The sequence below is a fragment of the Colobus angolensis genome, unplaced genomic scaffold (genome assembly GCF_000951035.1).
Source record: "Colobus angolensis palliatus isolate OR3802 unplaced genomic scaffold, Cang.pa_1.0 Scaffold132, whole genome shotgun sequence".
In the NCBI taxonomy this organism is placed as follows: domain Eukaryota; kingdom Metazoa; phylum Chordata; class Mammalia; order Primates; family Cercopithecidae; genus Colobus; species Colobus angolensis.
Window position 1 is genome coordinate 506,141 of NW_012114400.1, and position 25,068 is coordinate 531,208.

Genomic DNA, 25,068 nt, shown 5'->3' on the forward strand with positions numbered 1-25,068 from the left:
AAAAGAAAAAGAAATTGCTATGGTAACCAGGCACAATGGCTCACAGCTGTAATCCCAGCACTTTGGAAGGCCAAGGTAGGAGGATCGTTTGAGGCCAGGAGTTCAAGAACAGCCTGGACAACATAGTGAGATCATGTCTCTACAAAAAATAAAAATAAAATTAGCCAGGCACAGTGGTGCATGGTTGTGGTCCTAGCTACACAAGAGGTTGACTGAGGAGTATTGCCTGAGCCCAGGAGTACGAGGTTACAGTGGAGCTATGATCATGCCACTGCACTCTAGCTAGGGTGATAGAGTGAGACCTTGTCAAGAAAGAAAGAAAGAGAGAAAGAGAGAAACAGAGAAAGAAGGAAGGAAGGAAGGAAGGAAGGAAGGAAGGAAGGAAGGAAGGAAGGAAGGAAGGAAAGAAGGAAGGAAAGAAAAGAAGAGAAAAGAAGGAAAAGAAAGAAATAAGAAATTTCTATGGTTAAGATAGGAAATAACCTAAATGAGCATCAGTAGGGGATCGATTAAATAATTATGGTAAATGCACACACAACAGTGATTATGCAGTTAAAAAAAAAAAAGAAAATTAGCTCCTTAACTATTACTATAGAATGATTACCAAGATATAAGTTGAAAAAAGCAAGGTGTATGTAGAAAGTATACACATTTTCACTATGATCCTTCAAATATAAAAGTTTACGTTTAAATTATGAATAAATAATATCAATATTTTAAAATATACACTGTCATGTCAATTTATTTATGAAGTACTGAAAACCTGAACTTGGCTGGCAGCTGTGGGAGTAAACAGGAAGAGAGTACTGTGAAGATCTCTAAAAGGGAGAAATCACAGATATTCAGAATTCACATAGGTGCAGAAATGAAAGACAATGAAAAGCACATGTGCCTCCAAACCTGGAAGCCCTAGAGAGCTAGTTAAAGAGGAAGGGTAAATAATGAGTTTACAAATTTTGCTCTTGCTACTCACTCCGGTTCATCCATAGGCCTCCACTCCACATAGTGATAGAGTCTCTGTACATTTTTCAACCACTCCCTGAGTATTTCTGTTGTATTATCCACATTGTGATCGGTGGCTGCCCTGCATGACAGAAAGCACAATATAGTTTAACTATGTCATCCAAAGAAAGAGAGGGAAATCCCAAAGACACCAAACTAACTGAAAGAAGAATGGCTACTCCTGGAAAAAAAAAATTGTATATGTGAAAGTAATTCCCTCATAGTCCAAACTAGACAATAAATTTCTAAAGTGAGAGACACTGCTTAAAATCATCTTTGTGTCGTTAGATCCTTAAACAGGGCTCAGCCAACTGGAGAACGTGTAAATACTTGCATTAATAAATAAGCACATGAAAACACCAAGGATAAAATGAATTAACTGAGAGTCAATTAATGAATCTTCTTGGAAATTTTTCTATATGTTTTAATTTTCAGTTACCCGGGATGTAAACTCCACTTTTTAACTTCACTAACAATGACCCTCAATTTGAACAATAATTCTGCTTTATCTTCATTTCAAGTCAACTTCTGACTACAATGAAATATCTAGTCAGTGCTGCTTTAATCATTGTGAAGCTACAATAATAATTCTCAATATAAAACTCAAAAATTAAGGTATCTTCAATTATCTATTTTTGGATTAACTTTATCATCACATTTACAAAATAGAGTATTTTCAAAAGTCTTTAAATAATGTATACAAAACTTGTGCCTGTTCTACCTTGAAAGTTTAACAAATGGATCCACTTGTAAAGGGGCTTAACTCATTTATTAAAAAAGTATTTTCAAATTGTATCACAAAGCAAAACCCAACACATGTAAAACGGCTATTCAGAACACCTATAAATGAAGAGATAATGAAATGAAAAACAGAAAAAGAGAAGAAAGCAGGAGTTGCAATCCTGACAACAAACAAGGTAGAATTCAGGCTAAAGAGTATTAAGATGACAAAGAAAGAGACTTTATAATACTAAAGGAGGCCATTCACATCAAAATGTACAAAGTGTGAATTTCTATGCACTTTCATATATTACAGGGGTTGGCAAACTTTCTTTCAAGAAATAGATGGTAAACATTTTAGGTTTACAGGCTATATACTATCTGCAACTACTACTTAACTCTGCCATTGTAGTGATACATCAGCCATAAACAATATGTAAATGAATGAGCATTGCTGTGTTCCAACAAAACTTTATTTACAAAAACAGGCAGCTGGTCTGTAGGCTATAATTTGCTGACCCCTAATATAGTAGAAAGTATAGCAACTGTAAAGAAAAACAGAAATAACAATAAGAGATATTAACATATCACTTTCAGTTAAAGATGGTACAAATAGGGAAAAAAGTAAGTATATACAGGATCTATACAACACACTAATAGAGACTTCTCAAGTGCACATGGAACATCTACTAGTACTGACCAACAATTACATCCCAAAGAAAGCCTCCATAAAATTGAAATTATATAAACAACATTCTCTGATCTAAATGACATATATGTAGAAGTTGATAATAAAATAAAACCCCCTAAATCCACTAAAAGCTCTCTTACAGAGTTGTTTTTTTAAAAAATAACAATTGCTAGTGGAAAAATAAATACAAGCCAATTTCAGAACTTCCAAAAATTAATAGTGAAGACACTACATACCAGAATTTTGGGATACAATTAAAGCAGTAATTAGAGAAAAATTCAGTTTTATATGCTTAAATAAAAATAAATGGGTTAAATTTCTACTCAAAAAGCTAAGAGAAAAGCAACAAAGTAAGCATATATAAAGAAATTAATAAATGTAAGGGTAGAAAGTTGTGAGATATAAAATAGGAAAAGAGTAGAAACAAACTAAAATGCTGCTTCTTTGAGAAAAATCAATAAAAGACAAGCCCTAGTTAACCTACCTAAGACAAATATAAAACAATAAGAAATGGTAAGGATGGGAAACAACATGATTGATTTGAAAGAAAAATTTTAAAAATGTGTAATCGACTACTTTGTACAACTCGATGATAAATAACTTTGAAAACTAAATATAATAGAAGATTTTCTTAAAAAATGCATGTTAGCAAAATTAACTCCTGAAGAGATATAAAGCTTAAATGAATAACTTCCATGAAGACAGTAAGGAGGAAAAAAAAACTAACTAGGCTCATGTGTTTTTACAAAGGAATTCTACCAAATCCTACAATAGATACTTCCAATGCTCTACAGTTTGTTATCCAGAGTGTAGGGAAAAAATGAAAATTCTAAATTCTTCTAATATTGCAAGTATAATATTGATGTCTAAACCTTATGAAGATTTACACACACACACACACACACACACAAAACTATAGACCAATATCCTTTAATGTATATGCTGCAAAAATCTTAAATAAAGTATTAGCAAATAGAGTCCAACATCTTATTAATAAAATATAGCATGGTCTAAGAATGTTTACTATGAAGGAATTTAATTAACATAATTCACTATGTTAATGGACCTGGAGAAAAAACATGATTATCTCTGTAAATGTGTAAAAAGTCTTTAACAAAATTCCACACCTATTCCTGGTTTTTAATAACCACATAGAATAAAATTCAAGCAGATACTAAAAAAACAAGCCACTACAATTAAAACTGTGTGGTAATGGCACAGGGATAAATGACATAGGGAGCCCAGTGGCACAGAACAGAAAGTATAGAAATTTAGTGTATGATAAGGGTATTATGTAATATTCCCATGTGACAAATATGCACATATACTCCCTGTATCTAAAATGAAAGTGGAAATTTAAAAATAAATAAAGTTTCACCAAAAATATATATACATATAATACAGGTTTGAAAAATGATCAGAAGTAGACATGAAATAATTTAGTTTTTATTGCATCATTACTTTCACTGCGATTTGTAGGATGATTTAAAATAAATTGAAAGTAAATATAAATAAAGGCCAAGTGCAGTGGTTAATGCCCGTAATTGCAGCACTTTGGGAGGCCAAGGTGGGCAGATCATTTGAGGTCAGGAGTTTGAGACCAGCCTGATCTACATGGTGAAACCCGTCCCTACTAAAGAAAACCAAAAAATTAGCTGGGTATGGTGGCACGTGCCTATTAGTCCTAGCTACTTGGGAGGCTGAGGCAGGAGAATCGCTTGAACCTGGGAGGTGGAGGTTGCAGTGAGCCAAGTTCGGTCCACTGCACTCCAGCCTGGGTGATAGAGGGAAAGACTCTGTCTCTATAAATATAATAAATAAATAAAGCATACACATAAAAAACAGTGCTTTTCATTAAAATGAACCATTATAGTTTTTACTTGATTTTAAATTGCCTCTAAATATATTCAAATTTTTTTATCTCCTAAAAAAATAATATTTAACAGAGGGAATGTTCAGGAATGTTCAAGAGAGAAAAATACATTGTTAAGCAAAGCACCGTGGAACTCTATTTAGATAGGGAATACATTTCTGTAAAATACCAAGTAACTTAAAACTATGTAACTTGAGTCATAGGGTATAGGAAAATGGGACATAGAGGTATGTAACTAGTATTTGAAAATATTATTTTGTAAAATAGATACTTAAACTAAAACTAGGCTAATTAAAAACATTATCCAATAACTAGAGATGACACCAATGGCCAACTTGATCTACTTTCAAGTGTCTTCTTGAAATTAGATGAGAACCAGCTCCTCTCTTCACGGCAAGGTCTAGGAGGGAGAAAGACCCACAGGTCCACCTGGACATTCCATGGCCTGGAGAGGGAGAGAGGTGATGTGTGACACTGACAGTTTTGAGGGATACGAGGTGAGTACCTTAGGACCAAGATGGGGTAGGAGGAGCCCTTAGCAACTCACAGAGGGGGGAAAGTGGTCCAGAAAGCAACGTGGAAGAAGGCCACAGGCTCCACCGAGTTTGTGATTGTGCCAAAAAGTGCAAAGTCAGCAAAAGTCATGTCCATTTTGACTCATGGTCACAAGCTACCAACATCCAGGGTAACAGGTGGCCATGAAGAGCACAGTGAGAGTCCTACCACTGGTCTTGTAACAGGAAGCATGCAGAGAGCAATTCCTGAAACTCGGAATTTACCATAAAGCACCTTATTCTTCACTCAAAACATTATGAAGGGGAGTAAGTTAAAACTAAATGAAACAAAAATTCCTCATCACAGTGTTAGCCAAAAGTTATGAAAATTCTACATTATTCTTAAATTATTTATAAATGGTGTGGGAGAATTTGCCAGGTGCAGTAGCACACACCCTTAGTCCTAGCTACCTGAGAGGCTGAGGTAGGGGGATCACTTGAGTCCAGGAGTTCCAGGCTGCAGTGAGTACAACTGTGCCTGTAAATAGTCACTGCACTCCAGCCTGGGCAACACAGCGAGACCCCATCTCTTAAAGAAATAGTCTAGGTAATTTATACATCATCTACTTCTTTGCTTGGTTGTTGTTTCTTCATTACACAGGACTTCTTAAATTCTCTTTGCCTTCTCTACATCAATGCATTTCCTAATCCTTTTGACAAAGTTGGTCTTATTGTATGAAACACATTTTCTTGGTGTATAGATTAAACAACTCCAAAACCTGCCCAAGCATCCACTCCTGATGAACATCCTTAGAAATTAGCTGCCTGCAGTATGCAGACGTAAAGATGTCTAATTAAAAACAGATGCACAGATTTCAAATATTCTCTGTACTGAGCTAAAAAATTGTCTGTACTCTTACTTCCCTGAATTAAGATTCTCTTTGTTCTCAGGCTTCTGAGGAAATGAACATGTCCTCCAGTTGTGGTTGGAGACAGGTGCATCCATCCTGGTCTTTGAAGTGCAGGGCCAATCTCTCCTACACTCATTCCCAGAGGAGGAAGAGGCCCTGGCCACACCAGCCCACCGAGGAAGCCTCGCAGCCCCACTGAAGACTGAGTTTCCCTGCTCCTCCTCCCCACTGTCAAAAAAAGGCAAAAACGAAGAAATCCAGGCAGACACTCCTAACTGCTGCCTTGTAATCGCTCTGACAAAAGTACGTTTCCATTTGAATGCATAATAATGAAAGCATTACAGGCCCTGGGCTATTCAGAGGGTTGGACAGAGAGAGATACCAGAGGCCCAGATGCAAGCTCTCTGGAGGAAACCCCAGGCTGGTGCTAACGGTTCTATTTTCAGAGCCCTGTAGCACAAGGCAACAACAGCACGGTGCTTGTCCTGCTGCAGCACTCCACAAGCAGCTAGACACAAAAACCTCTGCGGCTGAGGTGGATTTTTCCACGAAGCTAGGAAGCTGAGAACCCAGAATGTGTGAGGCCCCTCAGGAGGAGCTGAGGCACAATGGTCCCTCTCTCAGTCTGAAGGCTCCTTGCGGTTCCTGTGGAAAATGAGTACTGCCTCGAATCTGTCATCCTCCTCCCAATCAGACCAGAAAAGGCACCCGGAAAAATTGCAGATATCACTAATGGATTCCTTGAAGAAAACAAATGATATGCAAGGACAACTGGACATCTGGAGAGGTGATCTGCAAGTAATTGACAGTCAGTAATCAAACTGGAAAAACACAAACATGGGCTGGCTGGGTGACCATGTTTCCGGGAGGCTCACACGGCTCAGTCTGCCTCAGTTCTCCAACTAGAGTGCATTCACACTTAAATCAACACCTCCACTCACTCTCTCTTCCCCGGGTCTCTCTGACTCAGGATAAGACAGCAAGGAGAGGCTGGGTGCAGTGGCTCACGCCTGTAATCCCAGCACTTTGGGAGGCTGAGGTGGATCATCTGAGGTCAGGAGTTCAAGGCCAGCCCAGCCAACATGGTGAAACCCCGTCTCTACTAAAAATACAAAAATTAGCCAGGCGTGGTGGTGCGTGCCTGTAGTCCCAGCTACTTGGGAAGCTGAGGCAGGAAAACTGCTTGAACCCCAGAGGCAGAGATTGCAGTGAGCTGAGATCATGCCACTGCACTCCAGTCTAGGTGAGAGAGCGAGACTCTGTCTCAAAAGAAAAACAACAACAACAAAAAAGACAGCAAGGAGAGCTCAGCTCTTGAGCTGTTTTTAATTTTCTTTGAAGGTCATGTTGGGACAATAACTTTCCTTTACCTCTAAGGAGCCCTGGTACCTGCCAGCCACCAAGGTCTCTCCCTTCCACTTTTAGGGGAGCTGTGGTCCTGAGACAGCTTCAGTGCTCACAGTTGGCCTCCTCTCTGTCCATGAGTCCTGGCTTGCTTTCTTTGGAGCTAGTACTTGAAAAGGGAGCACTGGTAGAAACAGGTGCCACATCCACACTGGCCACCTCTCACCCTAGTGCTGCTGTCTGCTTTCCCTCTGATTCTGCTTTTAGTTCCTATTTCCCCTTCTTCCTCTTCTCCAGCTGTGCAAGTTAGCAAAGGCCCATGAGTCTTGAATTCAAAATCGAATTGACACTAAGGGAAACATGTATTGGAGATGTGATCACGACATGTGTAGGGATCCCCTTAACTGATGATGCTCCCAGGTCAACAGGTGCATTGTCACCACTACATGGAAGGGAGCACAAAGAGCAGGCCAAGAAGTCAACATGTCTGCAGGATGAGACAGCTTGGAAGGATCCTTGCAGGATGCTTGGCTCTGGAAAAAAAAAATGTTGAGATTTATCTGGCAATGTCTAAAAACACTGACATTTCTCCTTGTTCCAGAAGTTAGTTTTCATTTCTGTCTTGCCTCTTAAGACTCAGCACCAACTAGAAATAATTAGAACTGACTCATTTATTTTGACCACAAGTCCTACTGAGGTTGTTAGGGCTAAATTCATATTGGTAAGCATGGGGCCACTGGAATCATATTAAAGATGCAGACTGGATCTCTCAGCAGGTGGGACACAGAAATTGAGGACACAGTACTCCCTTGTTTTATTTTTGAGATGAAGTTTCGCTCTTTTTGCCCAGGCTGGAGTGCAGTGGCACAATCTCAGCTCACTGCAACCTCTGCCTCCTGGGATCAAGTGATAATCCTGCCTCAGCCTTCCAAGTAGCTGGGATTAGAGGCATGCGCCATCATGCCCAGCTAATTTTGTGTTTTTAGTAGAGACGGGGTTTCACCATGTTGGTCAGGCTGGTCTTGAACTCCTGACCTCTGGTAATCCACCCTCCTCAACCTCCCAAAGTGCTGGGATTACAGGCAAGAGCGGCCGCGCCCGGCCAGGACACGGTACTTCTGATCACTTCCATCTGTACTGACTCAGGGAATGTCCTCAGCTTCCCTGCCACACCCCGGAAAGTCTAGACCTTCGTCACCATAGAAGAGGTCTGCGACTGGTGGAGCAGCAGGATGGCAACACTGGACAGCGACTGATCTATTGATCTTGGTGCCTGAGAACCCGCAAAATACTTTCCCCAGAGGCTCAAGGGAATGGCAATGGAATGAACAACAAAGTTAGTCACCACCTGGACAATCCTCACCATGACTAGTGAGTTGGCAAAGGTAAATTTTCCAATTCGAGACTTCAAACACTGAACTACCCTCTCAGATGCTTCTTGTTTTCATCCAGCAAAGAAGACTCATTTGTGTAGAAAATAAAGAGCTCCACCTAAAAATAAAATTCCGCTAATGAAAGCAACTACTGTAATTCATTTTCAAGAGAGGTCATATCATCGAGTCCCGCCACCTCTGTGTCCAGTCTCAAGGAAAGCCTCCCCAGCAGCAGACGTGCCAAAGGCAGAGACATGCTCAGCTACTCAGCAAAATATGCCAATTGATTCTTGCTTCTTGGTTACTGGGTAGAGTTCTGTCTAAAGATCCAGAACCCTTCTTGTGGGTGGAAACTAGATATGGATATGGTTAAGGCATGAATATGGATTGGGGGCCTGGCGATTCCTCCCACAAAAAGCCTTTTCCTAGATCCTATTCATACCAAGTCAATTAGTTGCAATTCTTCACAATGAACTAAGGAATCAGAAAAACGCACTTCTTATGAAAACCTCCTCACCAACAAAATTAATGTTTATACTGCCTCAACATCCCTCCTCAGTATGCCTCATTTCATCCCAGAAACAATCATAGACACAACATACCTGAAGCCTGGGTATGTGTGATGTAAAAATAAATATTTGATTCTAGGAATTCAAGCAACCAATCAATTTCATCCCTAAACAGCATCCCTAAATTTTTCCTGATGGTAAAATTTGCTGATTGACCAGTTAACAGTCAATTCAAAAGCCCATTATCATCTTTTAATAAAATTAATAAACTTAATTAAGCATATTATAATTGAGCTATTGTTGATACTCATGATTCTGAGGTATATTTTTCTTGTCAATATTATGTCACATACAAATTCATTTTTAGCCTTATGATTAACTAAGTTACTCATTATCTTTATTTCCCCTGTTATAGAAAAGAAGGCTGAGGATGAGAGGTTATGACTTGCTCAAGTCATGCAAATGGTGGGTACTAGAGCTTGGCCTTTTTATTTAGGCCTTCTAGTCCGTCCCACAACACCCCCAACTCCAGGCTCCCTACCACATCTGTCTAACAGAGAGTAGATGACCAGGAAACACTGTCAAATTGGAAGTTCTCTACCTTGTCAAGAATATGAATCAATATGACCAATATGATCATCTCAGGATGACAGGATGGAAATGTCCCAGCAAAAAACAAAAGAAAAATGGGAAGATTCATCCATTCCTTACAAGCTTTGCTTAGGTTTACTTTCAGCATAATTTTCCTTGGAGTCACAACCCTTGGAATTTCATGAAAATATCAGTGGGAGCATCTGAGACAAGACAAATATGTTTCTCATTTGTCTAAGTACCCTCTTGCTGTTTTTGTTCTCCTTTGTCCCTTATTTATTCTTCTTCCCACCCTTTTCATCCAATCATTATGGCCCCTTTTCTCATCCCTGTTGGATTTTCCAATTCTGTTAAGTTCTTTATTTTGTGGATGCACCCTGAAGACATGTAGTTATTAGTTAAATGTAGCACTGGTACTAAAGAGAAGACACAGCAGGATCCAAAAACATTTTCTCCAGGAGTCCTGAACCTCTACACCCTCCAAACACATCAGGTTAGATTGGACACCCTCTATCTGTAATTATGCATCACTAGCTTGCCGTGCTTCCAGCACTGTGGTTGCTCCTGTATTATAATTAATTGGTTCTATTTCTTTCTTCATTACTCGACTTTCTTCCCCTGAGGACAGTGACTGTCCCAGTACTTAACAGTTCACTATAAAATAAGCACTTATCATGAGTTTGATGAGTGAATGAATGAACAATTTCAGGGAACTTCTCATCCAACTCAAATGCCTACGAAGGCTGAGCACAGATAACAAAGAAGTGAAATGGGCCATGTATGAGCCAACAGCATGAAAGGAGGACTGTTGAGAATAGGCACATGTGGGCCCCAGCTGACTGCCGCTGCGCTGGAATGTGTGCCCAGAAATGCTAGGCTTTCAAACTGTTTCAAGAGAATCTGGCTATCTACTTTTTAGAGATAAAAGTCTATTTATAACCTGTACAAACTTTTCGGCTGAAACCTGGCAGGAGGTCTCTGGAAACCAACATAAAAAACACATTATTTTATCTCTTAATAGCCCAGGTCCATCCATCTACACATGCTCAGGGCACATATTTCAGTAATTAAACATTTCAAATATGGCTGGGAGGATAGCAATAATATCACTTTGCTTCTTTCACAAAACAGAAAACATTTTCCACGAGAAAGAAAAGACAAACATGCATAGATTCAGCAAGGTGTAAGTAATTCTCTCAACCAGTCTAATGTCAAGAGAATTGGAAAGAAGAAAAAAATGATGGCGGCACCATGGGATTAGTATAAGTGTACACTTCCTGCAAACACCGTACATACCTCCTCTCATTGTGCAGCAACTAAGACATGATTACTGCTGCACAAACTTTTTACTAAAAACTTTATTGAGATACATTTCACATACCGAATATTCACTCTTCTAAAGTGTAAAACAGTGGTTTTTAGTTGTGCAACCATCACCATTATCCAATTCCAGAACATTTCCATCACCTCAAAAAGAAACCCTACACCCATTAGCAGTCACCCCTCACCCCTCCAGCTCCTGGTAACCACTTTTCTGCTTTCTGTCCCTATGGATTTGCCTATTCTCATCCTTTCTTATCAACAGAATCATACAATTGTGGCCTTTTGTGTCTGACTTCTTTCACTTTGCATACTGTTTTCAAGGTTCATGTATGTTGTAGCACATATCAGTACTCCATTTCTTTTAATGGCTAAATAATATTCCATAGTATGGATATGCCACATTTTGTTTATCCATTTATCAGTTAATAGATATTTGGGTGTTTGCACTTTCTAGTTACTATGAACGATGCTGCTATGAACATTCATGTACAAGTTTTTGTGTGAACATACAGTTTCATTTACCTTGAGTATGGCTGCTCAAACTTTAAATACTATGGAAAAAGAAGAAAATTTATTTTATCTTATTCTTTACCCTTTGTGGAGAATCTACTATGTTCCAGGCACTAAGCTGACCATTTTACATATATAACTTTAACATTTAAAGTAATTCTCCTGTAAGTATTATTATCCCCATTTTACAGAAGAGGAATGTGAGGCTTAGAGACTCTCTTCCAAATATTGTTTTCTTTCCATTTATACTTGGTCTTTGATACGTACTTTTCTTAATTTCTGAAATTCTCAGTTTTCTGTTCCAGTGTAGCAGAGAGGAATCCTTTATTCTGCTTCATGAGTATCTTGGTTGTACATGAGATGAACAGATGCAAGGGCCCAGGAATGCTTGGGCAGTTGCAAGGAAGTGAGAAGTGTCAGGTCTCAGCAGAGCAGCTGGGTGGAGCAGCTGAAACAGGACATGGATGATTAAACTCTGAGGGGGGATGTCAAGCACTGCCTAATGGTGGGGCTGGGTTCATGTGAACAGTTAGTTCTTGGGCCTGGCAGAGCAATGCTACAGCAAAACATGGAGCCTCTGAAACATGAGGTCATGGGGAACTGGAGCCAGCGCGACCACAGGGAAAGTCACAGCCCAAGGACTGGGCTTGCTACGTGCAGCAATTATTGACAGGAGGATCTCCCCACCAGGATCTGCTCTGTTATATGGAGGAGAACTGGCTGAACTGCGGTGACAATGTAAAGGCAAAGTGGTCTCTTGGATTGAGGACTGGGAGAAAGCTGAAGGAAGTGTCCGTGTTCTGTGTAGAAAGATTTACTTTGATTCATTCATTTCTGAAACCAACTGCAGTTAAGAATGACAATAACTATTTAAGTTATCTATTAATCCTGAGTTCCTTGATGCTACTATTTCGCTAACGACATCCTTAATCAAATAAAAAGTATGAAGTCAGGAGGAATGGTTCTTTCACCAATTAACTCTATAATCTTAATGAATTTACTTGAACTCTCTGTGCCTTGTTTTTCCATCTCTAAAATGGGACAATAACATCTGCTGCATCTACCTAGCTTACTGGGTTATTCTGAGGAGCCAACAGCATGTGAAGGAGCTTTCAAGAATACTTTCCTTCCCCTGGCTGTCCCCAACACACACATACATCCTCAAATAAGAAATAAGACAGCTTGTTGAATACGCTCTTAAGACACATGCAAAAAAGTTCAACACATGCATTTAAGGCAAACAAACTAGAATTACCACAGCCTACCATTTTTTAAGAAAAAAAGGTACACATGCCCATTAAACACAGAGCAAGTGAAAGAAATGTACAGCAAGGACTGCTAATTATCTCAATATCAGTTCTTCTCTTTCTCCCCAGTAATAGAATTTTTAGCTGAGTCTAAAGAGTAAACTTTAGGCTCGATGACACCAAGGACATTTGTCTCTTCTATTCACTGCTCCATCCTTAACACTTAGAACAGTGCCTTGCACATAGTATGTGCTCAATAAATATTTGCTGAATGGTTCCTCTCATATCAAACTCCTAGCCTAACAAGAACTGTAAAAACACCTGTACAGTTCTCTCAGTTCAACAGACACCGGTTATGCATCTCCTCTGTGCCAGTGACCATGGCACTTGCTGGAAAGCAACACCTTGTCACTCACATCAAGATGCACCCAGTTTCTCACAGCTGGACAGGAAATACAGGTGTGTAAATAAATAACTGTAATTTGGTATGACATTGTTGACGATGGATATATGACAAGGTCTCCAAGTACCAGGGAGGAGGGAGTGGCTAGGATGGTGTGGGAAGGGCCATGAGAGGCTTCTCAAAGGATCAGAGACCTGAAGTGGGATTTGAAGATTGAGCAGATATTAAGGGAAGGTAGAAAGAAGAATGTTCTAGAAAAGGGAACAACATATGTGGAGGCAGAAAGGGATGTAACAGTCTGATGTGTTTGTTGAACTTCACGTACATTTGTTGGGCTAGGACTTAAAAGCTGAGAGGGCGAGATGGCTGTGAAATGAGGTGTCAGGGCTGATGCAGTTGTCAAGGATGGGGTAGGTACAGGACACAGTGAAGAAGGGTGACCCCCTTTCATGGGTCACTAGCATCTTGCCCTCCTTTAAAAAAATAAACTGATTTATAATATTCTGAAATTACGTATTTTTCCAGATTGTGACAGGTATTGCCGTTAGCATGAGCATACATTTATTCTGATTCCTCAGAGGAAATGTTCAAAATACACATGATGTGCTGGCCTATTTTATTCAGTTCCAATTCCATCCACAGGTGTAGCTGCCACATAGTCTGGGTTTTCTGGGAAAGGTGTGATTTCTAACATTCCGACCCATTTTCTTCACAACTTCATTTGTACCTCCCAGATCATGTGTCCAAAGTAAACACTTAACATGTGCTTGTTGAATGACTAAATGAACAAATAAATGCTTGTAAAAATCAATGACATGAACGAAAATAAAGTGGTTATATTTGCTAAGGGCCTATTACTTAATGAAAAGCACCAGCAAATCTGTAATAGAACAATATTAGATGCATATAAATCATTTTGATTTTTGTAAAAAGCCATCACACTTTTCTCTGCTATAGTATTTGTTTCCCCATTGAGAAAGTTGGACTAGAAACATGAACAAAGAGAAAAAGTATAAATTTACAAACTGAATTCAAGGCTGTTTTCCCACAGAGTATCCCAGCATGAGAACTTGGCCCTGACTAAAAAAAGAATGTCAGCCCAGTCAGTCACTGTTATCCAATACCTGTTGTCTTGGTTCCAGGAACAACACTCCTGGCCATCTCAGGAGGGAGAGAAAAATGTTTGCTTTGTGTTTACCTGCTTTGAGAAATTTTCAGTCTGGCCTTCCCATATCATTTCATTTGTGGTTCCTTCACATGTCGGGGTGGGGATGCTGTGGGAGACTACAGTTTGGCAGGTGTTAGATACATGTTCATTTCCTATACTCACATCCACAGGTAAATTGAAGAGTCCCAAGTCATATTTTTGAGGAGTTTTGAGTTATTTTACTTAGTCGTAGTGTCAGGGCAAACAGGAGGCTATTCTGATGTTTTTTGTTTTTTTTTTTTTCCATTTCTCTTCTGGAAAACTACCGTCAGAGGGAAGGAACACTGTGCTCCTAACATTCCCAGGATCTGTGTGGCTTTGTCACATGCTCCCGGGAGAGGAACACACATAAATACACAGCATATACATGTGTTGCTATTGCCTTTAGTACTCACTGCACTTCTGCAGAGAGGGGAGCAGTGAGAGCAAACCTCAGCTAAGTGCTCACTCCGGGCCAGGCACTGACCTAGAACTCTAGTAACATCTCATTTAATCCTCACAACAACCCTATGATGTACTATTCTTACTATCTCCATTATACGGAGGAGGAAAATCAGGTCGAGAGATGTGACACATCATGCCCAAAGTTTCAGAGGTAGTAAGAATTAGAGCTAGACGTGAGTCAGACAGCTGGACTCATGACTGTCCCATCTACCACTACTCCAAGAGGCTTATTTTGAAGCTGTCCTTTACAGTGAAGTTTAAAACAGAAGGAGATATTTTTAAAGACAGTAGAGGGTAAATTCTAACTTTGTCTTTGAAGTGCCAAGTATATCAGCAGGCTTTACATTATCAGTAAAACTGCTGCAGCCACAGGCCATTTAAGTTAGCTTAAAGCCCCCATGGGTCATGGGCCATCTTCATGCCTCAGAAACATAGTCAACGAAGCGCTCATAATTTTCAGTGATGTCTTAAAGAAGGAATGGCACCTAATGATGATTGATTGACTCTCCTCTTTAATATTTCTCAAAACTTTCAGTTAAGTTGTTTATCTGGTCTCTGACAGACAGGTTTAAGAATCTTTGCTCTTGCTGTGAATAGAGTAATCAGTTGAAAGGATGCCTGATACACTAGCTTTTTAAAAGCCTGCTCCAGATTTCATCTGGTGACTTTGGAAGGTAGGACACGGATACTGGGCTCTAGACTTCCAAGGTGCTCAAGCCTTCCCCATCCTTGCCAAATGGTGAAATCCCCCACTTATATGGCTTTTGGTACCATGTATCTTTTCTTTCTAGTACTTCTCAGAGTTGTAATTTTACATTTATTTCTATGGTATTCAATAATTTATTTCTCCTCCAATGGTTTATAAGCTCCATGAGGGCAGGGATATGTCTGTCTTTGCTCATCACTGTATCCTCAAGCCCAGGACAGTGCCTGGCATCAGCACTGGATAAATGGTTGCTAAATGAATAACCTGATGCAAAAATGCTGTCCTCACTTTTTTAAAGAAAACTCTAAATATTTAAAATATGTATTTTTCACCAGTAAAAATGAAACACACAATCAGATAAAGATGATAAAATGTCTTTTGGGGCACTTCCTCTATCTTTCATAATCCATATCTGGAAAGTTTGACTTTCATGTGGGCTCTGGAGACAGGAGGGAATCAGATGCTCTTTGGTATTAAGCTGCTGAAGGCCAGGGGAGCCCACTAACCTATCTAAGAGGAAGTGGGGAATGTAATCAGTTGCTTTGAAGGCAGCACCCAGGAAATATCTGGCCAGGACAGAGGTTCAAGCAAATATAATTGTGGTAGATGGCAAATAAGGCAACAGGTGAGTAATTCTTCTTCCTGGCTTTCATTGGGGTGTGTCTTTTAAGCCAAATTACAAATCCATCAAGAGGATTTGGTATGCATCATTATAAACAGAGTCCAGCTCCAGCCAATGCAGGGAGAAGACTGCAACCCACCTTTCAGACACAAAAAAGGACCCAATGACTCCCTGAGGAACAAGTAGACCAAGGGCAGCTCTGAACACCCTTCCTTCCCCAGCCCCAGGTCAGGCCATGTCTAAGGCACATGGCTAAGGCCTGGCTTTAGTCTCTAGGTGCCACCACGTTCTTTTGGAGGTGCCATGTGAAGGAAGCCAACAATGTTCAGCATTCAAAGTTCACATCCCCAGAATTTCCTAATTTTTCAATTGCCTCTGTAAATTATTTCAGAATATGTCACTGTTAAAATTCTTAATTTCATTCCCACATCCTGATGTCGGGAATTAGGCATTACCAGAGCTAGATTTGAACTCACTGACCCAAGTTTCTTCAGCAGAGGATCCAAAAGGAACCAAAATTTTCATCAGGACTGTTATGTGTATGAAGACATAACAGAAGCCTTTCGGTATAATGTAGCACTTAAGACAAGGATTCAGTAAAATAAATCATATTCATTTTCTCCTTTAATTCTTACAGCATCCTAGGAAGTAGGTATTCTCCCTATCTCATGGATGAGAAAATAGTTACAAAGCTGGTAAGTAATGGTTCCATGATTCAAGCCTAATTAACCTGCAAATTATTATTATTATTATTTTTTGAGACAGAGTCTTGCTCTGTAGCCCAGGCTGGAGTGCAGTGGCATAATCTCGGCTCACTGCAACCTCCGCCTCCCGGGTTCAAGTGATTCTCCTGCCTCAGCCTCCCGAATAGCTGGGATTACAGGTGCGTGCCACCACGCCCCACCAATTTTTGTATTTTTAGTAGAGATGGGGTTTCACCACGTTGGCCAGGCTGGTCTCGAACTCCGGACCTCCAGTGATCCTCCCGCCTCGGCCTCCCAAAGTGCTGGGATTACAGGCAAGAGCCACCGCGCCTGGTCTTAATCTACAAATTAAAGGTGAGTTTTCAAAAGCAAGGAATGAAGAGATTTTTTTTTGGTGAGGTCTTATGGGGAGTAATAACAAAATATCTGTCATAAAATCAAGGATCTTATATCTAGTCAGATTTTTTAAAAACAGAAAATAAAGCCAAATGTAGCTGACTATACTGCCTACAGATAAATTCCATTTTATCCAGAAGGTGGTATGGTAAAGTGACTTCTGAAACCCTTCAGCTATTTCCTGGCTAAATTACTTAACATCTCTATAAGCCTTAGTTTCCACATTTGCATTGTTGTAAAGACTAAGAAATCACATATGAAAAGAATAAACTTATTAGAAAAAAAAAAAGAGAAGAAAAACAATAACATGAATACACATCAATAGTCATTTTTGAATACATAAAATTTCCAAACTTGTAGCAAGAAAATTGCAAATGTAAGTACTTCACCGATAAAAGAAATAAGTGCTATAATCCAATAAAAGGCATTTGGCCCTGATTGAGAGAAAAAAAATTCCCAAACAAGCAAACATTTTTAAAAAATCTAACTTATTGGCAAAAGTGATTTTGGAACTCCAAACCTATAATGAACAGTTCAAAACACATATAGACATGTCTGAACATAGATGAACAAAAATCTTAAAACCGTAGCCAAGTAGAATACAACAAACATGTCAAACTCAGTAAAATAAACATCCTCTTGAGTGAGCGGCGAGTGGAGGGAGAGGAACAGGAGAAATCCCTAGGCAGCTTCCAGAGAGTTCTTCAAGCAGGACATTCTGCCAGTGGAGGCGCAGCCTCCGGAAGCCAGAGCCACGTCAGGCTAGCAAGCGCTCAAGGGCTTCTTGTATACTACCTTGTATGTTTGCTTCCAGCTGGTGTGTACTTTTTTTTTTTCTTTTTTTGGTTTGACTATTTGTTTTTCTAAGGAAACCTTTGGGTTTTCTTCACATTTTTTTCCCCTTTAATATCCCAATTTACTTAAAATATTCCAATTACCTTAACACATGTAAGTTTATTGTCTTTATCCCTTTCATTGCACCTCTATGGGGTATTCTAATTTGTCATCTTATCCTATTCTCCTTTTGAATCTTACATTTTACTTTAAAAATTATGTATAGCCCATTTTTTTATGATATTTTTACTCCTTTTTACTCCTTGTTTATTGTCCTTATCTTCAATCCCAACTATAATATGTTTTTAACTTTTCAATCTTATTGAGTGCTGTTCTTTTAAACTCTTTTATCTGAGCTATCTCGGCAAACGAATCTTGTGTTTCTTGTATTTTAAGTCTTACAGTATTCTTTTCTAGTCTTGTCCCAACTAGTTTGACCTCCAAAGCCTTGTACAGTGCCAGGCCCATGAAAGACAGGCCACAAATGTTAGGAAATAAAGAGCTCTGCACTAGACCACAGTGGGCCCACATGCTGGGGAGGAGGCGCACAGGCTTCTCCCACCCTTTCCTTGCACTTCTGATAAACCCTCAGGGAAATCACCCTGTGATCTCTTCAGGATAACAGAATAAAATCTATATGAAAAAGAGAAGGTAGAAAGCTGAAGTGATAACAATGTTTAGAATCCCTAGAAGCTGGAATGCCCATCTAAAGATAAGGTGATTTAAACGTGTAGACAGTGATTGGGCTTCAGTGCTGAACAAAGAGATCGAAAAATCAGGACTGATGAGACAAAATGGGCAGAAAATTTCATGAAGATGCAATAAGGAGACCTAGCTCAAAACATTTTTTGGACTCTGGAGCTCTGAAAAGGGATATTCTCTGCCAAGTTGTCTATCCTCAGACAAAAGTAAATGTTTTGACATTCCTGCAGGCTCTGTGAGTTCCCCACTTCGTGAACAAAGGCCTGCCTAGAGGTGAGGACCTGTCAGCTGACACTGCTTATCTGCCTTAAAACCTCAGTGCAGTGGCCTCCTCTAAACACAGGGCGAGGGTGCTAATTGGAGAAGCCTGCAGTTCTCTCTCAAGTGAGAAATACCTAATGAGAGAAACTGAAGGTCTGGACATACAGCAGGTGTCCAGACCCTAAGAAAGTAAATACTATGTGGGTTGAGGAAATGACCTGTTATAAATGGGGTGAATATGCACCCAGAGGGCACTGCCACTTAGGCTTTTTTACATTATTGAGCTTATCCTTGAAAGAATTTCAATGGTATAGTGCCTGAGTCAGGAAGGGGGTCAATACACATGAGGTGAATGAGTGAACGGACAAGTGAACAAATGAATAAACAAATTCATGCCATGGATCGGGGCAGGCAGTGGAAAAAGCTCTATAGAACAAGAAGCTTAAGGTCTGGTCAAAGGCACACCATCAACCTAGCGTGGAATTCCAAGCAAATCATTTTACTTCTCAAGTTTATTTTCTGTAGAAAAAAACTACGTTTTGCTTAACAGAGGTGTTGTGAAGATAAATATAAAATAAAAAGATTCCTCCAACAGTATTCTGTATAGGTAAGACATTATAAATTGTTATATGTCTTACTATAAATTTTATAATGTAAGATTATATAGATGTTAAAGAGAATGATAAATGAACCCTTATACATACCACCTAGCTTAAGAAGTAGATTTATTTGAAGTTCCCTTTGTGCCTTCCCTAGTTACTCCTCTTCCTTCTTGGCCAGTAATCTCTAGTCTGAATTTTTGGTTATTAATTCCCTTAGGATTTTTGATAGCAAGGGTGTCCAATCTCTTGGCTTCCCTGGGTCACATTGGAAGAAGAAGAATTGTCTTGGGCTACACATAACATACATTACCACTAACGATAGCTGATGAGCTATTAAAATATTGCAAACACAACCTCATAATGTTTCAAGAAAGTTTACGAATTTGTGTTGGGCTGCATTCAAAACCGTCCTGGGCTGTATGTTGGACAAGCTTGCTTTATAGTTTCACTACATATGTGTATAACCCCAAACAAACTATACTTCAGGCTGTTTTTGAACTTTATGTAAATAGATTCATGTTACATGTGTTTTCTGTAGCCTTAACACTGACATAAAACTTATACATGTTGACACTTGTATCTGTAGTTAATAAATTCACTGCCAATGCTGTAATACTTCACTGTGTTATTATACTATAATTTGGTGATCTATTTGACTGCCAATGGACATTTAGCATATTTCCAGATTTTTGCAATTACGAACAATGCTGCTATGACCTTTGTTACATGTATCCCCTGCTGTATATGAACAATAGTGCATTTAGGAGTGGAATTCCCGGGTCAATCATAGGTCTGAACATGTTTAACTTTACTAGGGAATGCCAAATTGTTTTCAAAGTAGTTGCACCAATTGATAGTCCCAGCAGCAGTATATGCAAGTGTTTGTTGTATATAGATCCCCAGAAATGCTTGGAATGTTGTCAGATTTAAAAATTTTTGCCAACCTGGCTGCTAAGAAATGATATATTATTGTGGTATTTATCTGCATCTCCTTATTACTGATCAGGTGGTGGAATGTTTCACATATTTACAGTCATTCATGTGCTTCCTCTTTTGTGAAACCTGTTTGTATTTTTGCCCACTTTCCTGTTAGGTTTTTTGATTTTTCTCTTTTATTCATGAGTTCTTTGCTGATTCTCTATATTATTCCTCTGTTGGTTGATTGATTCTCAATACTATTCCTCTGTCAGTTGCAAAAATAATTTCCCACTTTATTGGTTGTTTGTCCACTATTTTTAGGGTGTCTTTTGATAGAAAGTCCCTTCATCTTATTGTTTTGCTTTTTGAATGACTTGAGTATTCTTGGTCCTTTGCTCTTTCAAATAAATCTTATAATCAGCATCTCAGAGTGCATGAACAATCCTCTTGGGATTTTTATTAGAATTGCATTAAATTAATAGTCAGTCTGGAGAGAATCATTATCTTTATCAATTTTTCCTATCCATGAACATTTATGTCTCCACATTTATTTTGGACTTCCTTAATGTTTTTAATAAAGTTTCAGAATTCATAAAGATTTTTTGTTAGATTTATTCTTATGTACCTTACATTTTTGGTTTCTACTATAAATAATATTTTTAAATAAATGAACTCTGTTAGTTGGTAGCTAACAGAAATGCAGTTGACTTTCATATGTGAATTCTGTTATATTTTTCTACCAATTTGTATAATTTATCTGCAAATTCTATTGCATTTTCTCTGTAGATAATCATATCTAAATACATACATAATGATTGCTTTACTTCTTCCTTTCTAATTTTTAACCTTTTACTTCCTTTATAGCATTTCACCATCAAATATGATATTTGTTACAGTCTGCTTTGGTGTTTGGCTGTTCTTATTGTTTTGTTTTGTGGGTAGCATTTATTGGGTTGAGAAAATTTTCTTGGTGAGAGTTTTATTTCGAATGATTGCTGAAATAAAACACTTTTTGCATCTATTGAGATGAACATGTGGCTTTTTCCCATTAATTTGTCAATATCATAAAATGCATCTGTAGATTCTCTAATGTTGAGCTAATTTTCCATTCTGGGTATAAACTCAACTCAATGCAGTATCTTTTTGCCATGTCATCAGATTCAGTTTATTAACACTTTGCTTAGGATTTTTACATTTATGTATATGGGTAAAATTAGGGAGTATTTTCTTTTATTATACTGTCCTCATATGGTTTTAGTATTAGGTTATGTTAACCTCACGAAATAAATTGGAAAAAGTATTCCCTGCTTTTCTAATCACTCAATGAGTATATATAAAGTTGGAATGATCTTTCATGAAATAATATAACAAACCTATAAAATCTTCTGGGCTTAATGGTTTCCTTGGGGGAAGATTTTTAACTACTGACTCAATTTCTTCAATGTTTATAAAAATATACAGCATTTCTTTCTTCATAAATCAGACTGTTATATGTATTTCCCTCATAATTTTAAATATTTTACCTAATTTCTCAAATTTATTAGTATAAATGTATTTATAGTATTCCTATATTCTCAATATTAGTTACATATATTACTTATGTATTCTCCTTTTCATCCCTTAGACTGTTTGTATGACCAGTCTTACCAGGATTTTATTTTATTATTCTTTTCATAGAACCATATATTGGATTATTAGTCCTCTTTGATATCTTCAGCTTCTATTTTATTAATTTCTGTCTTTATGTATATTATTTTCTTCCTCCTCTCCTTGGGTTTATTCTGGTTTTTCTTACTCCCAATATTAGTTACATATATTACTTATGTATTCTCCTTTTCATCCCTTAGACTGTTTGTATGACCAGTCTTACCAGGATTTTATTTTATTATTCTTAGTCCTCTTTGATATCTTCAGCTTCTATTTTATTAATTTCTGTCTTTATGTATATTATTTTCTTCCTCCTCTCCTTGGGTTTATTCTGGTTTTTCTTACTCCCCTAATGTCTTAAGTTCACCACTTAATTTAGTAAAATAAAAGTCATTGCCTTCTAAATTTCCATTATTATTTCTTCCTTGATCCTTGACTTATTTGTAATTGTGACTTTTATTTTCCAAATACATGGCAATTTTTGAGTTATTTTGTTTTTGGTTTCTGTCTAGTTGTGATATATTCTGAGAATGTGATATGACACGAATTCCTTTCAACTTTTCAGTCTCGTTTTTTGGCCTTTTTGTGTCTATTTTTTGTAAAAGGTGCATGTGTGTCAGAGAAGAAAACATGTTCTGCAGTGGTGGTACTTTTTTTCAATTTTTCTTTTCTTAACTTATTGATGGATTGAGATGTTTTCCTCTCATTTTATATTTCTCCCTCAGTAGTTAATGGTTATCATAGAAATAAGACATGTATGTCTAACTTGACAAAGTCTAAATTTGATGAAAATGTTATCCTCTCCGAATCAATACAAGGAACTTAGAATGATTTAACTCCAGTCACCCCATCCCAAATGAAATACTGCTATATCATATTTTAGTTTTATCTTGATTCTGTAATCCCTTAAATTACACAGTATTGTTATCATTTTATAAAGTCAATTAATTTAAGATCCACCCACATGTTTAACATTTTCTTTGTTCAACATTGCTTTCTGCATCTTAAGTCTTTCTGGTATCATTTACCTTTTCCCTGAAGTACATGGATTTAGGTGATTCTTTACCTATTAGTAGTAAATTCTCTCAATTTTTGTTTATTTGAAAATGTCTCCAGTTGACTCTCCTTATTGACAGGAAGTGTTGCTAGGTGTCCAATTCTAAAAGGACAGTGTATTTCAGCACTTTAAAGATGTTATTCTGGCTTTGATATTTGCTCTTGAAAAGTCAGCTGTACTGTGTTGTTCTTTTTTGGTAACTTCTCCTTTCTCTCTGCTGTTTTAAAGGTCTCTTACTTTTTTAAAAAAATAAATATTTTTCAGCTTAACTATGATGCATCAAGTTGTGGCATTCTTTTTATTTATTCTGCTTGAGATTCATTGGAATCTGGACCTGAAGATTGGTATCTTTTATAGATTTTGGAAAATTCTTAGCCATATTCTGTCCAAATACTGTCTATCCCTTAATCTTTTAAAAATAGACTTCTGGAATTACAGCAAGCATATATTAAAGCTTCTCATGTTTTCTTCCATATGTCTAAACCTCTCTTTCATAGTTTCCATCTCTTTGACTTTATATACTGCATGCAGTATAATTGTTTAACTCTATTTTCCAGTTTGTTAATTTGTTCTTGTGCTGTACTTAAAGCATCATATTTTTTCATTTCTAGAGATGACTAATATATCCCTATTTCACATTTTCATATATGCATACAATCAAATTTTCCCCAGCACATTCATTTCACACCCATTTAATTTACACATTTATTGAACTATGATTCTTGGTCTCTTGGGTTTTACGAAAGTCAGTTGAAATCACATAGCAATATTCTGTATCATGTATAATATCCCATGAAATGCCCTGCTTCCTGCTTCTTACTCCCTGAATCTCGTAGTCATTATAATCTGCAGGTAAAGTTGGAAGGCCAAATCCTTAGGTGTAGTTGGGAATACCCCACAGGTCTAAAAGTTTGGGCCTAACGTTTCTCTGGCAGAAAATTTCATTGCTTTATAAGGTTCTTCCAAGTACAGCCTTTGAATGACAAAGTTTAAACCCTCTAGCTATGCTACCCCTTGCTCCTATTTTATCTTCCTCCACCATTTTGAAGATTATGATTTTCCCATTTCACTGCTACTGAAAGCAAACACTAGACTAGTAGAAGTTTGGGTTGGGAGCCAGTCCAGTGCTCACTGTACATCCATCCTGGGCTCCTATCTAGCCTGTCCCACGGGCTGTGCTTCTATCACCAGCAGGGTTTGAGGGCCTGGCCCCATCAGTAAACGAGGTCCACTTGGCCTGGAGAGGACTACTGCTGTCAGGTGACGGCTGCCACAGACTGTGAGAAGAAACCTGGGTTGGACTCCATGCCAGGAAATAAACTCATGGCCATTTGCATTCCCTTTCATGACTCAGCCGTTCTTTATGAAAGGATTTACTGTGTGAGGAGTAGGAGGCTAGAAGATCTGAAAGAAGAAACAGCAAAGGAGATTACTAAGCCATTCAAATCAAGGTGAAAATGCAGCTTTTCCTAGGCTGACTGCAGCTTTATAGAGACAGAAAGAGAATTTTCCACTTAAAGAATAATTATTATAGAGAAAGTTAATCTTTGTATATACAATGCAGATACCACAAAAATAAAATAGGGCCAAATAACCTTATTAGGATCTCAGAGATAAGCAGTAATATTTTAGAAGAGGCTGATAAATGCTGAGTTTATAACTTAGTCCTATTCTAGTTTGGTACAGTGAAAAAAGGATGTAGGTTTGAATTCTTATTCCATGCTTTCTGTCTTTCTATCTTTATGTCATTGTTATTTTGGATTTTTCATTACTCTCAGCCAAAATACTCTTGATGCAAAAGACTGGGCTTAATATCTAACAAAATTTAAAATTCTCATATTTTTAACCCAGCAATACCACTTATGAGACTATATCCTATAAATATACTGGAATAGCATTAAAATATATAATAAAAATATCAAAAGACTGTGCTATCAAAAGAATGGAAACAAACTAAAAAAAGATATAATAAAAATG

General features: G+C 38.0%; 1 protein-coding gene across 1 annotated transcript in view; it reads right to left on the reverse strand.

The window, feature by feature from the left end:
* The window catches only part of COLGALT2 (collagen beta(1-O)galactosyltransferase 2), a 101,098-nt gene that overhangs the window by 39,676 nt on the left and 36,354 nt on the right, over positions 1-25,068 (reverse strand). Inside the window, exon 3 of the mRNA XM_011934167.1 lies at positions 974-1,084. Within this exon, the coding sequence (XP_011789557.1) occupies positions 974-1,084 (111 nt within the window). The remainder of the gene's footprint in view (positions 1-973; positions 1,085-25,068) is intronic.